This window comes from Chlamydotis macqueenii, chromosome 7 (genome assembly GCF_036417535.1).
Source record: "Chlamydotis macqueenii isolate bChlMac1 chromosome 7, bChlMac1.mat, whole genome shotgun sequence".
NCBI lineage: Eukaryota > Metazoa > Chordata > Aves > Otidiformes > Otididae > Chlamydotis > Chlamydotis macqueenii.
The window spans coordinates 22,789,499-22,810,239 of NC_141562.1; the positions used below are offsets into that span (position 1 = coordinate 22,789,499).

Here is a 20,741-nt window from a genome sequence, read left to right on the forward strand (position 1 = left end):
AACCTGATTTCATGGTTAACCGTAGTGTGTAGTTAATATGTATACTATTGCTATCTAAAAGTACTCTGTAATTGTCCAGGGACTACTTCCAGAAATAAATGCATTCTGGTGATGGAACAGAAATAGTGCTTTGAATGATTTCATAGTCTTTTCTCAGACACATTCATGCCAAGGTGTTTTATCTCTTTGTTTACAGAGTTGCAATAGTTTCCAAGTCTTTTGAAGGAAAAACTGATCAGACAGAAGACTGGTATGGAACACAGTACAAGCAAGAAGCAATTTCTGATGAAGTTATTAAGGTATGTTAAAGATTTTAATATATTCTAATTTTTGCCAGTGAAAGACAGTGGTAAATTCTTTGTCTAGCTTTCCTTTTAGTTGAAGGGAGAACTTAAAATCTACTGCTCTACATAGCATGAAAATTATACAATGAGTCTGTTTAATATTATGAGAAGTAAGGATCTTAAGTTGGTCTTTAGATTTCAAATATTTGTTACATAGGACAGATAACATGGTTTAAAGCCATTAAAATGTAACTACAGGGAATGTTATACCATCTTTGCTATGAAAGATCCATAACATGCAGTGGCTACTTAAAAATGTAAACATCAACTTTTTAAAACTTAGAAGTCTCTATTAAATGTTAAGAAACTAATCTGTTCTTCAGAAAGGAATCTTTTTACAACTGCTATGTGTAACTTTCTGAAATTGATTTTTGCAACTTAGAAAATAAGTCTATTTTACCAATTAAGTTAGCTTCTGAAAACCAAAACAACAAAGGAAGTGGGCAAATTCTTACTGAAACTTGTTATTGATCTATTATTTTCAGAACAGATGGCTGTAAAATCCATCCTAGAGCTGTATTGGACCTGCCAAGCATGCTTTGAATAGACATTGCATAGGAACACTTCACTTCCTTTAGCTTGTCCGTGCCTGTGTATAATTCTTAGTTATGTATTTAGTTTAATACCTTCATTTAGAGTTCCCAGTAGCAGAAAAGATGAGGCACAGAACCACTTTGCAGTCTACTGTAAACTTTTCAAAATTATTTTTTATCTTTTGTCTTCTTTCTTGGAGTAATTAATCCTGCTGATAGCCTACTCCAATTTGGTTTCCCAGATATGTCTCTCTTTTCCTGTTATTATAATGGTATTTACACATAAGTGAGTGGAACACATTTTAAAATCTTTTGTTACAGCATAAAATAGATAAGTATATATCCATCAATTAAGCAGAAATTCTACTTAGCTTCATTGTTTCGCCTGTTTACCTAGAAATGGCAAAATGCTGATCTGAATGGGAAATTCAAGCTTCCAATGAAAAATGAATTCATTCCTACTAACTTTGAGATTTTGCCATTGGAAAAAGATGCAACACAGTACCCTGCCCTTGTCAAGGTAAGCTATCTGTATTTGTTCTGTTTGTTAGCTAACATTCTGGGAAGCTAGCAGTTAATTCCTGTATATTTTTAAAATACAGATCGTGTCATATTCTAAAGTATAATAAGCAAAAAAATTTATAAAACTTTGATATTGCTAGAAAGACAGTAGCAAGTTCATTCTTGCCAAACTTTGGATTATGATTATTTGGGTTCCTACAAAAATGAATCTCAGAACTGCTTGGACTCTTTTTACCCTTTTAAAAGTGTTAACATTTGCTAGAAATAGTATTAAAGCTGTTTATTCAGCAGAAAGGTGACTGCCCTCTTGTATTTTTTGAGCAGTGTTCAGTAAGTCAAGGGTGTAGACAAGACTATTCATTTGTAACTCTGTATGGAAAAAGCTTGTGATTTTATGGAAAAAGAGAGATGCAAACAAAAAAATAAGCATCACTCTCCAGTCTCCTAGAAGCATCACTTAATGATCTCAATATGTTTAGCAAATCTCGTTTTTTTTACTAAAACTTTATTCTCACTACTAAGGCGTAGTTGTCTTTGCTAATGCCCGTCTCTGTGCTAGGCGTAGTTGGAGGATAAGTAGGAAAAGTCTTCTGCAATTACATATTGTGCTTCAGCTTGAATACTCAATTCAGGAATACCTTTTTTCACACTAGATTTGCGTAAGTCTACTTTAGTGCAAAGACATCCTTCAGGATAACATACTTGTTCTGCACAGGGCATTTTAGGTACATACTTGAAGCAGTATTATTAACAGAGGAGTTCTTGGATTGTATGTCTGTGTTCATCCTGAACTGAAATCCTAAACCTCACCAGGGACAAATACTACAGCTCTATTAAGTAACACTAATTAGTTTGCTACAGAAACTTGATGGTCCTTCAGTGTCTCTGTGGCAACAGGGCAACTGATCCATGCAAAAGCTTTGCTTTAAGACATCATTGCTTTAGAAATGTATTTGCTTTTCATTTTTCCTTTCCATTTAAAATATGTTTTCTGAGGAAAAATGTTTTTAATCTTCTGTACTTGATGAAATCAACATTATCTATTCTGCCTGCATCTCTATTTTCTCCCCAGCTTTATGTGCCATTTTCCTTTTCTTGGCCCTGGCATTTGTCTGACCCCACAGTGAAACATTGCAAGAACTAAATCAGCAGACATTAGCTGTACAAAGCAAGCAATTTTTCTGCTCTTATATATGCCTAAGTATGCTTACTATGGACTGGACAAGTGTTGTGGGGAAAAGGAGGGACAAGAATGTAAATGCAGGAACAGGATGGCCATTTTCACTGGCAGCATGTCACTAGGTCACCTCTGTTGTAATGTAGTCTCCAGTACTACAGACAGGCTATACTGTTTATCGTTCTGTCCCTGATGATGTGATGATATAGGATGTATTCTAAACTGTGTAGTAGCATTTTAACATAATAAAAACTTTGTGGTCTCAGAGAGAAGCTGTAATTTGGCTTTTTAATATGAGTAGAATATTGTGTAGAGGAAGGTGTGCTCTAAGAGACGAGACTTAGTGGTTTTTTTGTGTAAAAAGGAGGAAAATACCATGCCAAATCTCTAAGAATCAAAGAACAACTGCTCAAAAATATGAGAAAAAAAAAATTTTACATGTAAAAGTTCTCTCCTATTACATATAGCAATTTAAAGAAAAGATGTTGAAGGCATAAAGTTAACAGGAGTTGGAACAGAGAAAAAGTATCTATTTCACAGCTTTTGTGGGAGAAAAAAAAACAATAGAGGAGAAGGTTTAAATTATTTCCTGTCCTGGAAGGTTATTCTAAAAAATTTAGATGACAGATCTTTTAACTAGTTTTACTACTTTTTCTAAATGTATATGTGGGGTTTTTTTGTCACCAGTGTTGCTTTAAAACAACATACAATGCATTAATGTTTTTTACTAAAAGCATTAAATACACAGTTATATTCTTAGTCTAAAACATGTAACTATATGCTGCTGTAGTGCTGTCCCCATAATGGCACATCTTTTAATGCCAGCATTAGCAGGGAATTATGTGAAGCTAACTTTGTATTTGTCTTTGACCACTCCTGCTCTAGAAAAGTCATTCCCATTTTGATCATAAGCTCATTCACAATGCTGCAGCCATTTAACTGCTTGTTAAGGTGAAATATGGTAAGAAGAGAATTTCCATAAGGACAGGTGGATGTATACACAGATGTATATAGCAAAAATATTTAAGGGGACCACACTAAATTGTGATTTGAAGTGATGAAGAGACATTTTTTTAAAAAATAGTGTGAAATATTACAGTTAAAAGGTAGGTGATGTAACAAAACCTCTTTTATTGACACAGGACACTGCTATGAGCAAACTGTGGTTCAAGCAAGATGACAAGTTTTTTTTGCCAAAAGCTTGTCTCAACTTCGAGTTTTTCAGGTATGCAATGTTAAGTATATCACAGAAATTGCTCTCCAAAAGTTTCTTGTTTGTTGGGCATCTGCGTTTCTGTGGCAAAAACTTTCTTACATGTATTGAGGCTTTAAAATGTTTGTTCTTATTTGGGAATATGCAGTAAGATACAAATAGCAAGAAGGTTCATGTAAGTTACGCAGTAGTTAAGTAACAAGCAATTTGAGGTGCTTTGTCTATATTAACAGGAAAAGTTTATCTAAAAATACTTTTAAAACAAATTTTCTTCTATGCTTATTTGCTGTACCTGAAATATGCCTACCAATAGCACCCATTACATATTGCAATATATTCCTTTAAAAATGTGTGTGTATTATTTTTATTAAATTACTAAATCACAACTATTTTAAGAGTGTTTTCTTTATAAAATGTTATTCTCATAATGGTTTTATGTTCAAATTCTGTTTTAATTTGCATAATGGAAGCCAGTATAAAATTCTAAGTGCTTAGAATTGTGGGATTTTATTTAACTGACACCAACAACTGATTTTATTTTTTTTTTTTTAGAAGAACACAGTCTGTGTTACCAATGAACGTGTGATTCTTAGCTCAAGATGCATGATAAAGTGCTGTATTGTTAATTCTGGTCTTGCATTATTTTGATCACAAGAAAATTATCTTTTTTTTTTTAAAGTGAAATGATTGAAATTATGTACATTCTAAGTGTTCCTTTCAAGTAATATTTCTAAGAATTGAATTTTTAAAAAATACTGCTATCTTTAGAGTGCAGCTATTTCTGGGCTGGACTTCTGTAAGTGAAAATAATTTCAGGAACTCTCCTTTGGCCTAATTAAATTATTCAGTGATAGTGCTGGAAATGCTATTCTATGGGCTCTGACAGATGCTCACAGATGCAGTGTTGAGTCTTTGTTTTGAGTGACTACTTGAAATTTTTCTTGGCAGAATTTTAGATTGATAAGTCTTTTCAGATCTTGTGTTAGTACTAATTGGGGAAAATAGGTTGCCTGGGCGTGTTCTCTTTCTTTTTGCTTTTTGAAACCACAGGGTAAACGTTACAACTGTTTCAACTTCGATGTGTTGGGAAATGGAAGATCAAAATGGTAACTGCCTGTCTCTTACTCAGAGATCAACAATTGCAATGCATCGCCTTCTTTGTTCATACCTGGTGGCTTTCCATTGTACTATGTTTGGCCAAAGTCCAAAATAGGATTTTATTGATGGAGACTGAGTTTATGTTATACAATTGTGGGTTTTTTAAAAAATCAATTCCAAATGAACTATGCCAGTTTGTGAATGATTAAAAGATAATAATTAATTTTGTGTAGAGCATACAAAGGTGTAAGTATATGCACGTATGCGCAATATCGTGGAATCAGAGAATGGCTTTGGTTGGAAGGGACCTTTAAAGATCATCTAGTCCAACCCCCCTGCATTGAGCAGGAACATCTTCAACCAGATACATGGTGATAATCTTTCCCAGTGAGATTTGTACTTTCATCTCGGTGAGCCCTTTTGAAAAGCTAGGAGTACTTGAGCTTTGCTGACTAATGTAATGGAATGATTGCCTCTTTCTTCCCAGGGATGGTTACAGGTGGAAGGCTGGCTTTGTTCTCGGTATTGGGGTCAAGGGTTCTTTCCTTTTATTTAAAAATAAGTTGGTAATTGTATATGAGTAAATGTGACAGGGTTTTGACAATATTGAGTACATCATCTCCAAAAGAAGTTGTAAGCAGGTGTCGTAGTTCAGCCCCGATCGGGACCAGACTACGCAGTCTCTCTCTCTCACTCCCCCCACCCTCCAGTGGGACAGAAGGGAGAAACTCTATCCTAGCCGGAACCAAGACAGCAGGTTTGCCTGGTTTTGATACTTAAGGATTCTTAACGAATCTCCTTCTTGAGCCTGGTTGATGGTCATTGGAGGAAATGATGAAATGTACAGTATTTATTAATGAGACATGATGATCTTGTGGCCAAGTTGGTGAATAAAGCCATCTTAATAACATGTGTTTTTGTAAAAAGTTTTGCCCTCAATTCTAGATCAGAATATGATGGCTATGCTGCCTAGTAGCAGATTACAAGAATTTGTTCATATTACAGACTGCTTCAGTAAGACAGAAAAAACTAGGAGGATTTCTTCTGCTTGCAGCCCTGATCATCATGACCATTGGAAGATTTCCTGACTCAGGTGTTGTAGGAGCAACCACTGCATATATGAATTAAGAGGAAGTTATGAGGGTAGTTTCTCCCTCAAACATACAAATTCAGTAGGAATAATCTAAGTATATGAACCTCTTGAAGTCACCTTGTTCCTTACATGATGCAAGACTTGCATTAAAGAAACACCACAGTAAAAACCTCTGACACAGGATTTATCATCCAGCCTAAAGGATGATGATAAGCTTTTGCTTTTGTATGAATTGCGACTTACGAACTCAACAAGTATCCTTGTTTAAAAGGAAGCAAAAATGACAATGTAATGTGCTATTGTTTTGAAAACTTTCTAAAGGTAGTTGTAAACTCTGCGCTTCAAGTTTGCTGAAGTTTAGAGAGATGGATGTTAGAAATACAATGCTAATAATTTTTAACTGGATACTTGCTACCTTCCAGTTTAAGAAATATTTCAAGCAACTCGAGTTGGTCATAAAGTAACCCAGTATCAAAATTTCAGTGTTGGTTAACAGCTATGTCACTTACAGCTCTGTTTGAAAGGGGAAAAGACTATTTTCAAATATACTATCAGTGACTGAGTTGTTCTGCTTCCTCAAACGTCGTCCAAAAATGCTAAACTAGAAATAAGCATTTATTTACAAACTTGTCAGTAATAGAAGGCAACTCCCAGAACAATGTTGTTAGAATTGTTTTCTGTTGTTTTTCACTTGAGGATTAATGATTTAGTAGTCTTCATTATTTTCAAAACTCCCTATTGGCCTTTGCCAGCTAAATGAGTATACAGAAGTTAGAACTGATACAGGCATAGTAATCACTCAAACTGATTAATTTTCTATTCTAGTATCAAATAGAAAACAATATAATGAGTTGGAGGAAGATTTGGGATTGACCTACATCTTGTTTTGAATTCAGTCTTAATTAAAAATTCAATATTAATTGAATTTGCATCATTGGGCATCTTGAAATTGCTCAGTTTTGGGAAATACTCATTGCAGGGAGAAATGCAAATAGCAGAGTCCTGGTTTTTGGTTTGGGGTTTTTTTGTGTGTGTTGTTTGTGGTTTGTTTTTTTTTTTTTTTTTTTTTTACTGATCTGTTTTCTTACGTTATACAAGCCTAGAATTAACATTAACCCAGTGGTAGTAAAAAAGCTCATCCTAGGCCAAGATTTCAGACTATAGCAGGCTCTGCTTTTCCAATAGATTTTTAAAATAATAATAATCTCTTCCCATGCTTCCTTTCCTTAATCTAAAAAGAAGGATAAGTCAAGGCCTTACTGAAAGCTACTAGCAACCTTCTTAAAAATACCTTTGCAATGTATTTTAAAGTTATCAGTGTGTGTGTTGTGGCGATGTGATCTTTGTTTTAGTATTGGTATACACTAGGAAATACTTACGCCTTTACAGCATGGTGTATATAATAGCTTGCCTCTGAGTATGACCATTAGTGTCTGCGTAGGGAAAACAAATGCAAATGACATGGTTTTGAACTGTAAGCCATATCCTGACAGCAAATTGTTTTAGATACTGCTGATTATTTCTGTGCAATAGATAATGTATTTACATGCAACTTCAGAAGCTTTAGAAAGAAATAATCAATTATAATACAAATAACTTTTAATGACTTTGCAAATCTTTAAAACACAGATATTTAACAAAGCACAGTTGAAACACGGCTTGAGCCTTTGAGTTGCATTTCTCTTCTGGAGAAATTTGCAACACTATTGTATATGATCAGATGCTTCTAATACAAAAGTAGAGCTTGTATAGTTGTTGCCATTAAAAAGATGAGACAAAAAATTATGGTGGTATGAAAATGTATATGCCAGACTTCTTTCCTGAGCTGAACTCAGCATGTACTGCCTGTTTTTCATACCACAAATTGCTAATATCTTATTTTTTTTCTAATAGAAACTACTTTTGTTTTCTGATAGTGTAGAAATATTAAATTAATGGTAAGTACATGGGTTTTCCTTTCAGTCTATTAAATTACATTGTTTAAAATTCAGGGTGTATTCAGTTTATTTTACTCCTGGAGAATTCTGACTGTGCAGCAAAGTAAATATAACAGGTGTTGATTTATGAGCACAAGTAAGAGAATATCTCTGGAATCTTCAATATATGTAGGCATTGCTCAAACCACAAGCAAGCTAAAGAATTATTTTCAAGTATGTTCATATTCGGCTTCGAAAGGGATCCATCAGCATACTCGCAGTAAATATTGTTTCCTTCAGATCAAACTTAAAAGGCCAGAAGAAACTGAGAAATAATTTTAAACTGCGTATTTTACTTTCAACATTTTCTTCCAGCCCATTTGCTTACGTGGATCCCTTGCATTGTAACATGGCCTATTTGTACCTTGAACTACTCAAAGACTCCCTCAACGAGTATGCATATGCAGCAGAACTAGCTGGCTTGAACTATGATCTCCAAAATACCATCTATGGGATGTATGTAAGTACCCAAAGCAAGGAAGAGCTTAGAGCCTTAAAACTACTTCCACTCATCAACATCTTTATATTGATTTGATGGAAGGACTTTTATTTAAAAAATGAGTCTAAGGCTGTTACTCCTTTTGATCCTGGTTATTAACCATCCTTTCTTTAATTTGAATTTTAAGTTCAATTCTGTTCAAAGTCTTCAACAATCTTTCCATTCATATTAAGTAAATTTTCTTCTTTATTTTTATATCATTCATGAACTTAATTAGATGTAAGATTTGTTCCTCCATTTAAAAAAAGAAAAAACAACCCTAATCCAAGCTTACATATTTATTTCAGTTTGTCAGATATCTACCAAAAAGTTTCTGACTGATGGGGTAGAAGACCCCCCTTTTTCATGCTATAAATAAATGGTACACTTCAGCTTTCCTGTTCAAAAACTACTGATCATGAGGCTGCATATACATACTCTTCAGTCATGTTTCTTCATCCATTACTTTGTCACTGCTTGAGGTATCAAAGCATTTCTTTTGTTTTTCTTTTTGTTAGTCGCTACATTTATGCTGATCCTCTCCATTGCAACATGACATACCTGTTTATCAGGTTATTGAAGGATGATTTAAAAGAGTATACATATGCAGCACGCCTCTCAGGTTTGATCTATGGCATTGCATCAGGAATGAATGCAATACTTGTAAGTAAGAAAAAAACGCAGGAGGAAACGAAACAGCTTGGGAGTTGTTGAGCTTGGAGAAAACATTTGACTTCTGCATTTCTAAATGAGATGGTTAATGTTTTTTTCCTTGCATATATCTCATGAATTAAAGGCAAAGCAAAACAGTGTATTTTAATCAGTACTGAGTGACCTGTTTAAGACTGCAGTGTCTTGTGAACATGTGTGCAGTGCAAGTGTTGCATTCTAGTTCACATTTTTACTTGCTTGCATGGTAATCTTGAAAGTACTATTGCTAGTTTCTGTAAAAAAGATTAACTCCTCTGTTGAATGAATCTGAGCTTTACAGATTTTGTTATAATTCTCGAATTCTGCTGTTGTGAGCTGTGGAAATGGATTGTGCATGTGTTCCATTAGAATGCAATGCTGAATATTTTTGGCTTTTCCTTAGTGCTTGTTTTTATTATGTCCTTTATAATCTGTTTTAAAGTTCTGAAAATACTTACTTGATAAATACTTATATTATGACAAATGGTTATTTCTTACTTAGATTCTCCTATGAGGTTTTTAATAGGAGATTTCAATAGTCTCCTTGGAGTTCTGTTAAAAGCTTCTGTTACCCATCATTTTCTACCAAAATGTGTGCTGAAATTTCCTGTAGAGGTATTATTTTTCCAAAGCATTTTAGTAAGAGAATATACTGTATATTGTCTTTAAATTTTTTACATAGAAGAGACTACTGCAATTTTTTTTTTTTTTTTTTTTATCCAACACATACTGAATTTCCTGGTAGCTTTCACTTAACTTACTGTAAATATGGTTATCTATTCTCAGTTTCAAAGCCTGCTGATGTTTCCACGGTCAGAGTTATTCCTTTTTAGGAAAAAAAAATGGGATGGGGAGAGTGGGGGTGTAATTTTCTTAATTTTTAGTCATGGTTTTAGAAGTTTAGAGTTATTTTAAATGGTAGCTGTATTTTGTAGGGTCTTTATATTCTTTTACTGTAAAGATTCTGTTTTCACATATTAAAATCAGTTTACACCATTTTGATATCTGGGAACTTCTAATATTCTTTTTTATATTGTGACAAGTTTTATAGTCAGTAGGTGTAACTGTACAATGTTGATACTTTGAGCAGGGACAGATGCTACACTGAAAACAATGACTTATCATGATTGTTGAACAGTTTGGGTTCTTAAGCTAATTTAGGATATTGGCCTTTGTCATTAATCTATTTATGATAGCTTTTTCTCCAAATTCACAGTTCAGGTATATTTCAGCAACTATAGAAAAAAAATCTTCCTACTGGAAAGCAGGAGTTCACCTGTATGTTGGTTTGTGTCCTAAAATTTAGTTTTACCCTTTAATTGGATTTGTGCAGTTTAATAATAAGTTCCTGTTTCCAGATACCAAATTTTGAAGGTGTTTTTCCCCCAAAAGGCCTTCTGAAGCCTTTTTTCACTAGACAAACTTTCTGTAGCTTGATGCAATTATATAGTCATTTTTAAGTTTCCGTATTGTTTTTTTTGAATGACTAAGTTTATTTCATGTATGCTTTCAAAAAAATGTTTATGATCGGATCAATATCTCATGACGATTGTAGACCAGCTACCTTGGTGTTTCAGCCCAGCACCATCCTGGTTATAAATTGTGTTGCTATTGACGCTACCCCGTTTTTTGTAGTACTGCTTACTTCCATTTACGTAAAAAGTTTTTTTGAGCAACAAGATAAACATGAAAAAAGGTTAAGAGTAACTTGGAGATAATATTTAAGAAGGCTGTGAATGAATCTAAATGAATCTAAATTTCATTACTAAAATGAGAAACCTAGAATCAAACCATTTCAGTACTGCAAATGTACAGTTTACTGACTGGACTCAATACTTATAATCATTAAAAATCTACATTCTGAGTACAGTTTGCTTAGATTAACATTAAATTTCATTAATTCTCTGCATTCATAACTCCTGGGCAAATATGTAGTATTACATTCCTCATTTAGTTAGCTTTTGATGGGTAAAGGGATTTTATTTCGGGATGAGTTAATGTTAAGTAATGTTGAATTTAGAGTAAGTGTTGAAAAGTATGTTGTTCATTGACTTATACAAGACTTGGTAATTGTTTTATTCTTTTATCTTCTACATTTAAAGCAAATCATGCGCTTTTTCCATAGCTTTCTGTAAAAGGCTATAATGACAAGCAGCATATCTTGCTCAAGAAGATAATTGAGAAAATGGCTACTTTTGAGATTGATGAAAAACGATTTGAAATTATCAAGGAAGCGGTAAGCTACATGAGAAATTTACATTTTTGACTAATTTAAAATTGAATGCCTTGACTTGAAATGAAATCTGAGAGCTGATTATACATGGAAATACAGAGTGAAATTCTGCCTCATTTGGACTGCAGAAGTTTTTTTTTTCCTTTTTTTTTGTGGCCATGAGTTCCTTGGGAGTGTTTATATTACATTCTCTCTTTAAAAGTAACTGTCCCTGGAATTTTCTTTCCGTCAGTGTTTCCTGTGATTGATCAAGGGATTGCTTTGATAGGAGTAGACATCTAAGAAGGGGGAAGGGAGCAGAAATCTTAACTTTATATACGGTTTTAAAATTTGGAAAGGCCTCAGTGGGATCTAGCCATAAAAGAAGGGGGAAGTGGATGAAGTGGGAAAGGAAGTGTTGAAAAGATTTGCAGCATCTCTTTTCCCCTGATGTGAAGAGGAAATCTGCTTCTGCAAAGCAAGAAGTTTTGCTTGGCACAGGAGCTTTTTACTTTTTGGTGCAAAAGTAACTGACTAGTTAAGTATGTGCTGACTTGTGCAAGTCTTGTTTGCTAAATTTAATGACTGATCTATATATGTGGAATGTTAGTTAGATTATTTTTTTTTTAGCTCCTGCAGTAAATTTGTGAATGCTAATTACATTTGTGAAGCCAAACAAGATACGTAATTGTTCTTCTGGTGCTTTCTTTAGAGCAAGACAGAGGTAAAGTAAAGGAAATGAACAAATTAGATATTGGCACTCATAGCAATGAGTTGTTGTGGAGGTATAAATGAGTGCACAAGGAACAGGCTGACTTCTGGCCCAGAAAGCTTGCAAATAGCCTGCAGCAGCTGAGAGCGCTACAGCTGCAAGGAAGATCACTCCTTGCTTGCTATAGTCTTACTTTAGTCCTCTGCTGCTGGTGATTTTTGAACAGGTGACTGGCCTAGAAAGACACCAGGGCCATCTTTAGTTCATTACTATTTAGCAGGAAATTCTAAGCAGGTGGACATTAAATGAGGTAGAGTTATTATAGCAGCGCTTTGTTTAGGCCTTTGAGTATGTAAGATACATTAATTGTCTGGAAAGTTTTAAGTGGATGTGACAAATGTCAAGGTGAAAAAACTCAGCCCGCGGGTCTGTGAATGATCTGTTTTGGATGATTTTATTCTAGTTTAAGAGGTTTCCCCGATTGTCTTTACAGTTCGCTTGAACTTTGTATGATGCATGTTTTGTTATTTTACAAACTTTTGTTACATAGGCCTTTTGTGTATGTAAAATAGGGACAAAATACAAAAAAGTCAAATCAGATGGGGAGATTGCAGTTTTTTCCCCCTAATGTCTGCACCTAACAGATAAGGAAGTTACTGGCTTCTGTGTTGAACAGATAAAGATGCTTTCTCAGCTAGTTCATGCTTACTGTTTCTCTCAATTTCTCTGAAATGAGTTACTTTTTCTCCAGTACTGGAAATTATCCCAGCTTGCTAAAACTATTAGTTTGCACTTTCGGTTCCTCTGGTAGAGGAAAAACGTGTGGAGAGAGTCCAGAGGAGGGCTATGAAGATGGTCAGAGGGCTGGAGCACCTCTCCTATGAGGACAGGCTGAGAGAGTTGGGGCTGTTCAGCCTGGAGAAGAGAAGGCTCCGGCGAGAGCTTATAGCGGTCTTTCAGTACTTCAAGGGGGCCTACAGAAAAGATGGGGAGAGACTCTCTATCAGGGCCTGTTGCGATATGATGAGGGGTAATGGGTTTAAAATAGAAGGAGGTAGATTCAGATCGGACATTAGGAAAAAATTTTTTACAATGAGGGTTGTAGAGCACTGGAACAGGTTGCCCAGAGAGGGTGGGAGATGCCCCATCCCTGGAAACATTCAAGGCCAGGCTGGATGAGGCTCTGAGCAATCTGATCTAATTGGAGATGTCCCTACTCCTTGCATGGGGGTTGGACTAAATGACATTTAAAGGTCCCTTCCAACCCTAATGATTCTATGACAAAAACGTTTTACTTATTTTGTAAAGGTGCAGCTGGACTAGAAAGGAGTTCTTTGGAGAAGCTCACTGATTCTTCTCTCATACCTCCTTTATCTAGGCAAAGAATTTCCCAGATGCACCTGTATTTTCCTACCCAAGTCAGGCCAGGGAAGCAACTGGGAGAAAATTACATTTTCTATTAGCAATATTCCCCCACCCCACTCCCAGACAGTCATCGTATAATGGGTAGAGCAACTTGATCAAGATTCTTATTTGGATCTAATTGCAATAATTTAATTTCCATTCATTAATTTTAAGAAGCTTGATTTCAGGTTTATTTCAACTATCTTAATGGTTACTGCTTAATCCATTGGCTCTGAAGCCCACATTATTACTAAGGTAATTTAACACCTTTTTTTTTTTTTTTTTTTTTTTTTAACAAGTTTAACAAGCAAGAGAATGTTCTTGACATTTGAAATGTATCTTTCAGATGGCACACAAAGTTGAGAGTACAAGGTTAATATTTTATGTTTAGAAATAGAGTTCTATAACTTGAACTTAATTGTTTTGTTTTAGTACATGAGATCACTTAACAACTTCAGGGCTGAACAACCTCACCAGCATGCAATGTATTATCTCCGACTCCTGATGACTGAAGTTGCTTGGACCAAAGATGAATTAAAAGAAGCTCTAGATGGTAATGTTTTGCTAGTTTAAAACTTTTTTTTTTTTCCCTTATGGAAAATGTCCATTTATACTTCCCAATACTTCTGTGAAATACACAAGTATTGCTAGTTTTTATTTTAGTTGAGAAAATGACAAAATGAGAAATTAATAGATTTAGTGATGTAGGATGGGTATTCTTGTAGTGTCAGGGGATTAAGAATGCAGGTGTTGACTTTGGGATGAACACCCCATCCATTCAACCATCCTTCCTCTCTTGTTCCATTGATTCTGTTATGTTAAACTCTACTTTGCATTATGGATGAAAAACTGCTTTGCAAAGACAGGCTAGCATAGAATGTGTATGTGTACTCTGGGATATATTGCAAAACTATTTTTCTTGTGTATTGTTTGTTGCAAAAATACTATCAAAACACCATATTTGAGTTGAGCTTCTTTTTTTTAGTCTGGATGGTAAATGCACAGCGTGTTTCTCAAGCATTATAAACTACATGCTGCTTGTTTAGTTAATAACTACGGCTTTATCTTGGAACACCACCTGAATGATTGCAACTGTTTTCTCTAGAGAGTGAATGTTTGTTCAGCATGATTGGAAAGAAGGCTTTTTTTGTTTCTTTTCTTTTTGGAATCTGGGTCAGACAGTACGTGAATTCTAAGCAAACTATATGATGAGTGCTGCTATTTAGACCTTGAAACTTTCCAATATTGCTTTTTTAAGGAGAGATTCACTTTTTCATGATCATGAGTTTCTCCTGCTCTAAGAAATGCACCATATCTAATGATGACTTGGGTACTTAACATAAAAATGCATGTAATTGATTTAACTCTCTAAATATCTGTTTTAGATGTCACTCTTCCCCGCCTCAAGGCCTTTATAGCTCAACTGTTGTCACGGTTACACATTGAAGCTCTTCTCCATGGCAATATAACAAAACAGGTTGGTGTGTTACTTTGTTTAATAAACCAAATTTTATTTAAAAGCACTATAAAAAATGGAAGAATAGTTTAATATTCTCAGATCTTAAAGCAATTTTGCCAAATGTGATTTCATAATTTGCCTTCATACGTTTTATCTTTATGGGAGTATCATAGTGTAATTTTTTCCACTTTAGATTTGCTAGGCTAAGTGTTGCCCTTGTATTTCTTTTGGAAATTTAATAAAAAACAACTTATGATTTAAATATTTTAAAGTCTGAGTTGCAAGTCATTACTATGATGTGATCAAGCTGTATAATGAACGATGTGCTGCAGATCCTGCTATTCCATTTAAAAGTTTCAGACTAGCTAGCAAAGATTTAAGAATCCAAGATCCTTCCAAATGAAGTACTTTGCACAAAGCTAAACAGGAATGGTGGGCCATAAAAAAATAAGTATCAGCTCTCAGTTGTGTTTTTTTGGGAGTAAAAATCAGAAAACATTTGTTCTGTCTTCCATTAAAATAGTAACAGTTTGTATTTGCCTAGGAAATCTAACCAAGTATTTGAATATGTGTACCAATACAAAATGTAGTACCTTTCTTGTACACTTTTGCATTCTTTTTTTGTAGGGCTGGTACAGCAGTATTTCTGTGTTATACTAGCTCTGTGATACTTTACTAGCAGGAGAGCTTACAAACACTGCTAATGACTGCTGAATGTATAGAGAAGTAAGTTACTAGTAAGGAGGAGAAAAATAAAAAGATGAAGGAGCCAATAGCACTGGATGCACAAAGTTTTCTTTTTCAAGGATGTCTCCAGAATATTTTTTTTTAATTTTATGGTGTATTTTTCATGTGGAGAAATGTAAAAACAGCCTTTTTTCCTTCCTTTATTTCTTACAAATTTGTACATGAAAGTCAACTCCTTCTGAAATAAAACTGAATGACAAGATTTTTCAGATTACCATGATGATGCAATCATAGCAAAGAAATGCATTCTTTAGTTGGCATAATGGGTGGCTGTTGAAGAGTCCTACAGCTGGAGAACTGGGAAGGATGTACTGTTAGGCTCATAGCTGTGTAATATTTAGAAATGATCTGCAAACCTCCCTGCATTTGTGCTGGTAGGAAAACTTCTCTGTCCTTCAGTGCCCTTGATGTGAGCATGACTGACAAAGCTCAGAAATTTTAACCTGGATTTAAGAATTTTTTCCAACTAAAATTAAATCAAAATCTACATACTTTTTGTAATGGCTTTCAATACTGAAATTTTTTTTTTAGTGAATCTGTACTTTCTGAAAAATTAGACCTATATAGCTGCCTAAAATTCCCATTTCTTCTTGAATTAATTTCATTCTGGTATTTGTTTTTTGACTGTTTCTTTTATTTATTTGCTGCAAGTGGATGAATAGTAAAGTAATACTACCAGCATGTCAATGGAATCCATGTTTGAACTTAATCATTAATGTGTTTTGTTAAAATTCCATCTGCTGAGATGTCATTTGCTTTGCAAACATACATTGTAAGGATCTCGTTTTCAAACTCTGAAGGATGAATACATCAAAGTGGTGAAGGCAAAGGAAAAAGAAGCCCATTGAACTTCAGTTTCAGAAGCACTGGGAAGGAGTAGAAACAGTTAAACATGTAGACAAGATAAATGGTAAAAAAAAACCAAACAAAAACAAACAAACAATAAAAACAAAACAAAAGCCCCAAAACCACAAACCCCTTGCCCCTCAAGCCCCCACTCCCTCTCACCTACTTAACTTCTACTGTATTTTTATTGAATTACAGTATCTACTTTCTATTCCTGATTTTTTTTTTTTTTCTTTTCTCTCATACCACCATCAACAATTGGAAAGTCTTAATCCTGCTGTTAGGTACAGAATAACTAATGATTGTTAAAAATCCTCTTATGTCTTCTCTTCCAGGCTGCATTAGGAATTATGCAGATGGTTGAGGACACTCTAATTGAGCACGCTCATACAAAGCCGCTCCTTCCCAGTCAGCTAGTGAGATACAGAGAAGTGCAACTTCCTGACAGTAAGTTAAATTATTTATTTTCAGTTAATGCACATTAAATTGAGATTATCTGTTTGCTAATGGCATTTTAGAATGAATGTTACTCTATTGCTAGGAGTTTTTTTTTAAATCAAACTTATGTCAAATTGTTTTAAATTTTAAATTTTAAAATATAATTTGGGTGTGGTTTTGTTAATAAAATTATACACTAATATATCATCTTTCTTGTATACTTGAAAATTAATTTGATTTCATTTTTGATCTGTGTATGTAAATTGGACTTCTTGGAGGTTGGAACTAGATGATCTTTAACGTCTCTTCCACCCCAAACCATTCCATGATTTTGTGATTCAGTCCTAATTCACTTGATATGCTTTATGGAAGTAAGAGCCTTATCCCACTCTCTACTACACATAGTATACACATTTGAATAAGCACCATTCTTTGAGCACTTCTGAGTATTAACTGACCATTCAATGAAGGATTGTCCTAAATGACTCTTTGAGAAAGCTAAAAGCTCTTATACAAGTAACTTTTTTTTTTCTAATACAAATTCTTTTGGTCTCATACTGTTTGTATATTATTTTACTTCTGTTGTGAAAAAAAAATCTTATATATAAGAAAGGTGGTTCAAAGAATTTCTGGGAGTTATACAGGAATGATGCCATATGTAGCTATACATCCAAAGCTAATTACCTGTAGCTGATCATCAGCCTGTGGAAACTACCACATACCAAAGAAGCTATTGGTATTAAATGCTGAATTATTTTTAATGTTCATAAATGTTACTGAAAATTTGTCTTTAGAAACTATTTGCATAGTAGAGGCAATGCAGAATTCCACTCCAGTTCCTAAAATACTTGCTTCAGGAGAAGCAGCCAGTTTCAATTTACTTGCTGATATGCTCAAGCTATGATGTTTTGATGTCTTAAAATAATCTTTTCTTCTTTCATGAAAAGTTAAAAGAAATTCTGCTTTAATAGTCCTAAACTATTTATTATAATTCTATTCCACAAGTGACAGACCAGTATCCTTTTAATTGTGGACAACAAGAATGTACGTTTTTATGAACAGTAATCTTTTAACTTTGTATTTTAGGAGGTTGGTTTGTATATCAACAGAGAAATGAAGTTCATAACAATTGTGGCATTGAGATATATTATCAGACAGACATGCAGAGCACTTCTGAGAATATGTTTTTGGAGCTCTTCTGTCAAATTATCTCAGAACCATGCTTCAATACTCTGCGCACCAAGGAACAGTTAGGTAAGTTTTCCCATAGCTCTCCTCAGAGCTGCTCACAATCCATTCTCCACTATATCAGGCAAGATTAGACTGAGCAACTAGCAGAATTAGCTATACCATATTAATCATATAGATTTTTACTATCTAGCTATCTGCTGAAAATAGGGCAAGACACAGGTCATTTAGCAGATTTTTGAAATTTGGTGGTGGCAGGTTTTGTACAGGAGTTGGATGTAACAGCTAAAGAGGAGAGGGGGAAGCAGTGAGGTAGAACTATGTGTGTCCAGCACTGTGTAACTGCCAAATGACTGAGTTCATAAGACTTAGGAGGGAAGACAGTAGAAATACAGCAAAATTCAATAAACTTCACGGAATTGTTAATAAGATCTCTGAGAACGCTAAGGGAAAAAGAAGTTCAGGAGTTAGCAGTTTGCTAAACAACAGAAGCAGTAACAAGAACTCATTCAATAAATGCTTTAGCGGTATGAGAAAGGGGAAAAATTGTCAATGGTGGGGGAAAAGTCAAAATGTTTTAGAATAGCTTTGTTAGTTTTCACTTAAAATGTCAAATGTGATCAGATGATTTCCAAAATAAATACTGATGATCAAAGTCCAAAGGTTATTCAGGTAAATTAGAAGCTTTTAATTATATTGCATTAAAAAAAAAACCACCACAAAATTATGGAATCTTGGAATTATAAGTCTTATAACTGAGAATTTGTGGATAATAGATGAGGTCCTGGAAAAATAAGCATGGGTAAATGCTGTATGTTTCCTTAAAAAAGGAAAGAGAAGAGCAGGGAAATTACAGATTAGTCAGTTTAATTCTAATTCCTGGAAAATACAGAGTAAGTTATCAAACCGATTCTAAATTCACAGAAGGTAACAGAGACTATTACTGTACAAACTCAGGTCAAACTAACCTAACTTTTCTTTTTTTATACAAACAGTTGTATGGATTGAAGTGTCTTATGTCATGTCTTATGTCTCTTCTTGATAGTATGAAAGGTGTCTAAAAGTCCCCAAAAAAGCTAAAGAGAACACCTAGGTGGAAGTGCTACGCATTTGGATGCAAGACTGCTTTGAAAGTCACGACTGGATAGATAAGAGTAGTCCATTTAAAAAATGGTGTTCTACAGAGCTCTATTGTGATCCAGTGTTGTTTAGTATTTTCATAAAAACTCTGGATGATAGAAGAGTGAATATACTTACTAAATCTTCAGATAATACTAAGCTGGGAGAGGCTGCAAGTGTGTGGGAAGACAGAATTCAAAATTAGTTTGACATTTTGGAAACATAACTTCAGTGAAGATAAGATGCAATTTGGTAGGAACGATTTGGCAGGAATAATCAATGGCACAGACACAAGCTGGGAAGCAGCTGGCTAGGTAGCAGTTATGTAGATAACAATCTACAGGTTACAGCGGATCAGAAGTAGAACACAAATCAGCAGTGTCCTACTGCTGTCTAAAAACGCTGGGATATATACATGGGAGCTTCCAAGATGCACACACAATAACACTCCTATATTTTTCAGGTAAGGACTTGGAAATACTGTATCCAGTTTTGACATGAGCATCAAAGAACGATTAGAGAGCTATAAAACAACATTCAAAAGACTGAAATATGACAGATTTGTTATTGAAAGAGGGGAAGAAGACTGAAGAAAGGCTTAGTTGTTCAGATAAGCAAAAGCTGCAACAAAAAGGAAGGGAATATTATTTTCTTTGTATCTAATTGATAAGATGAGAAATAGTGGTTTTACATTGCAGCAAAGAGAATTCAGATTAGATGTTTTGAAAAAAAAAAAAAAAATAATGTTGAGTCTAATGAAGTACTAGAATACAGCTTAACTTCTGGTTCCCTAATCCTGATAACAGAATTCCTTTTGTTCTAGCTTGGTCTGCCTCATCTCCTCCTCGCCCTCCCCTGAACTGATATTTATCTCAGTGAAATAAAGATGTTTTTAAAAAAATACAGTGAAAACCTGCATTACTTCCCTTTATAATACAGAATTAAACTTAGCATAAAATTGCATTCCTGTCAAAAATACCATGTTTAGCAAACTTTAATTCTGGAACAAGGGATTTATTTTAATTTGTGACTATTCCTGTTTTGCCAAGGTTACATTGTGTTCAGTGGTCCACGTCGGGCAAATGGCATACAAGGACTGCGATTTATTATCCAATCTGAAAAGCCACCACACTATTTAGAAAGCAGGGTTGAAGCATTCTTAAAAACTATGGAGAAATGCATAGAAGATATGACAGAAGAGGCCTTCCAAAAACACATCCAAGCTTTAGCAATTCGTCGTCTAGACAAACCAAAGAAGCTGTCTGCAGAATGTGCTAAATACTGGGGAGAAATCATTTCCCAGCAGTATAACTTTGACAGAGGTAAGACAAATTATCATTCCTCTAAAACTGAATGCTGTAGTTTGGCTACACTTGTGACTGTCGAGTGCCATATTCATTTGGGAACAACTTAAACTTTTACATAGCCTGTGCATAATACACTGTTTGTGATTTGTGTCCTGTAAAGTTGTATTTCTTCCTCCTGTCCTGAG

General features: G+C 34.5%; 1 protein-coding gene across 7 annotated transcripts in view; it reads left to right on the plus strand.

Annotated features, from left to right (window-relative positions):
- The window catches only part of IDE (insulin degrading enzyme), a 68,276-nt gene that overhangs the window by 37,910 nt on the left and 9,625 nt on the right, over positions 1-20,741 (plus strand). For all 7 annotated transcript variants that reach the window (XM_086751835.1, XM_086751838.1, XM_086751834.1 and 4 more), the window contains 10 exons: positions 197-299; positions 1,275-1,397; positions 3,719-3,801; positions 8,272-8,416; positions 11,250-11,360; positions 13,885-14,005; positions 14,838-14,929; positions 16,840-16,951; positions 18,029-18,196; positions 20,299-20,571. In XM_086751835.1, the coding sequence (XP_086607961.1) occupies positions 197-299; positions 1,275-1,397; positions 3,719-3,801; positions 8,272-8,416; positions 11,250-11,360; positions 13,885-14,005; positions 14,838-14,929; positions 16,840-16,951; positions 18,029-18,196; positions 20,299-20,571 (1,331 nt within the window). The remainder of the gene's footprint in view (positions 1-196; positions 300-1,274; positions 1,398-3,718; positions 3,802-8,271; positions 8,417-11,249; positions 11,361-13,884; positions 14,006-14,837; positions 14,930-16,839; positions 16,952-18,028; positions 18,197-20,298; positions 20,572-20,741) is intronic.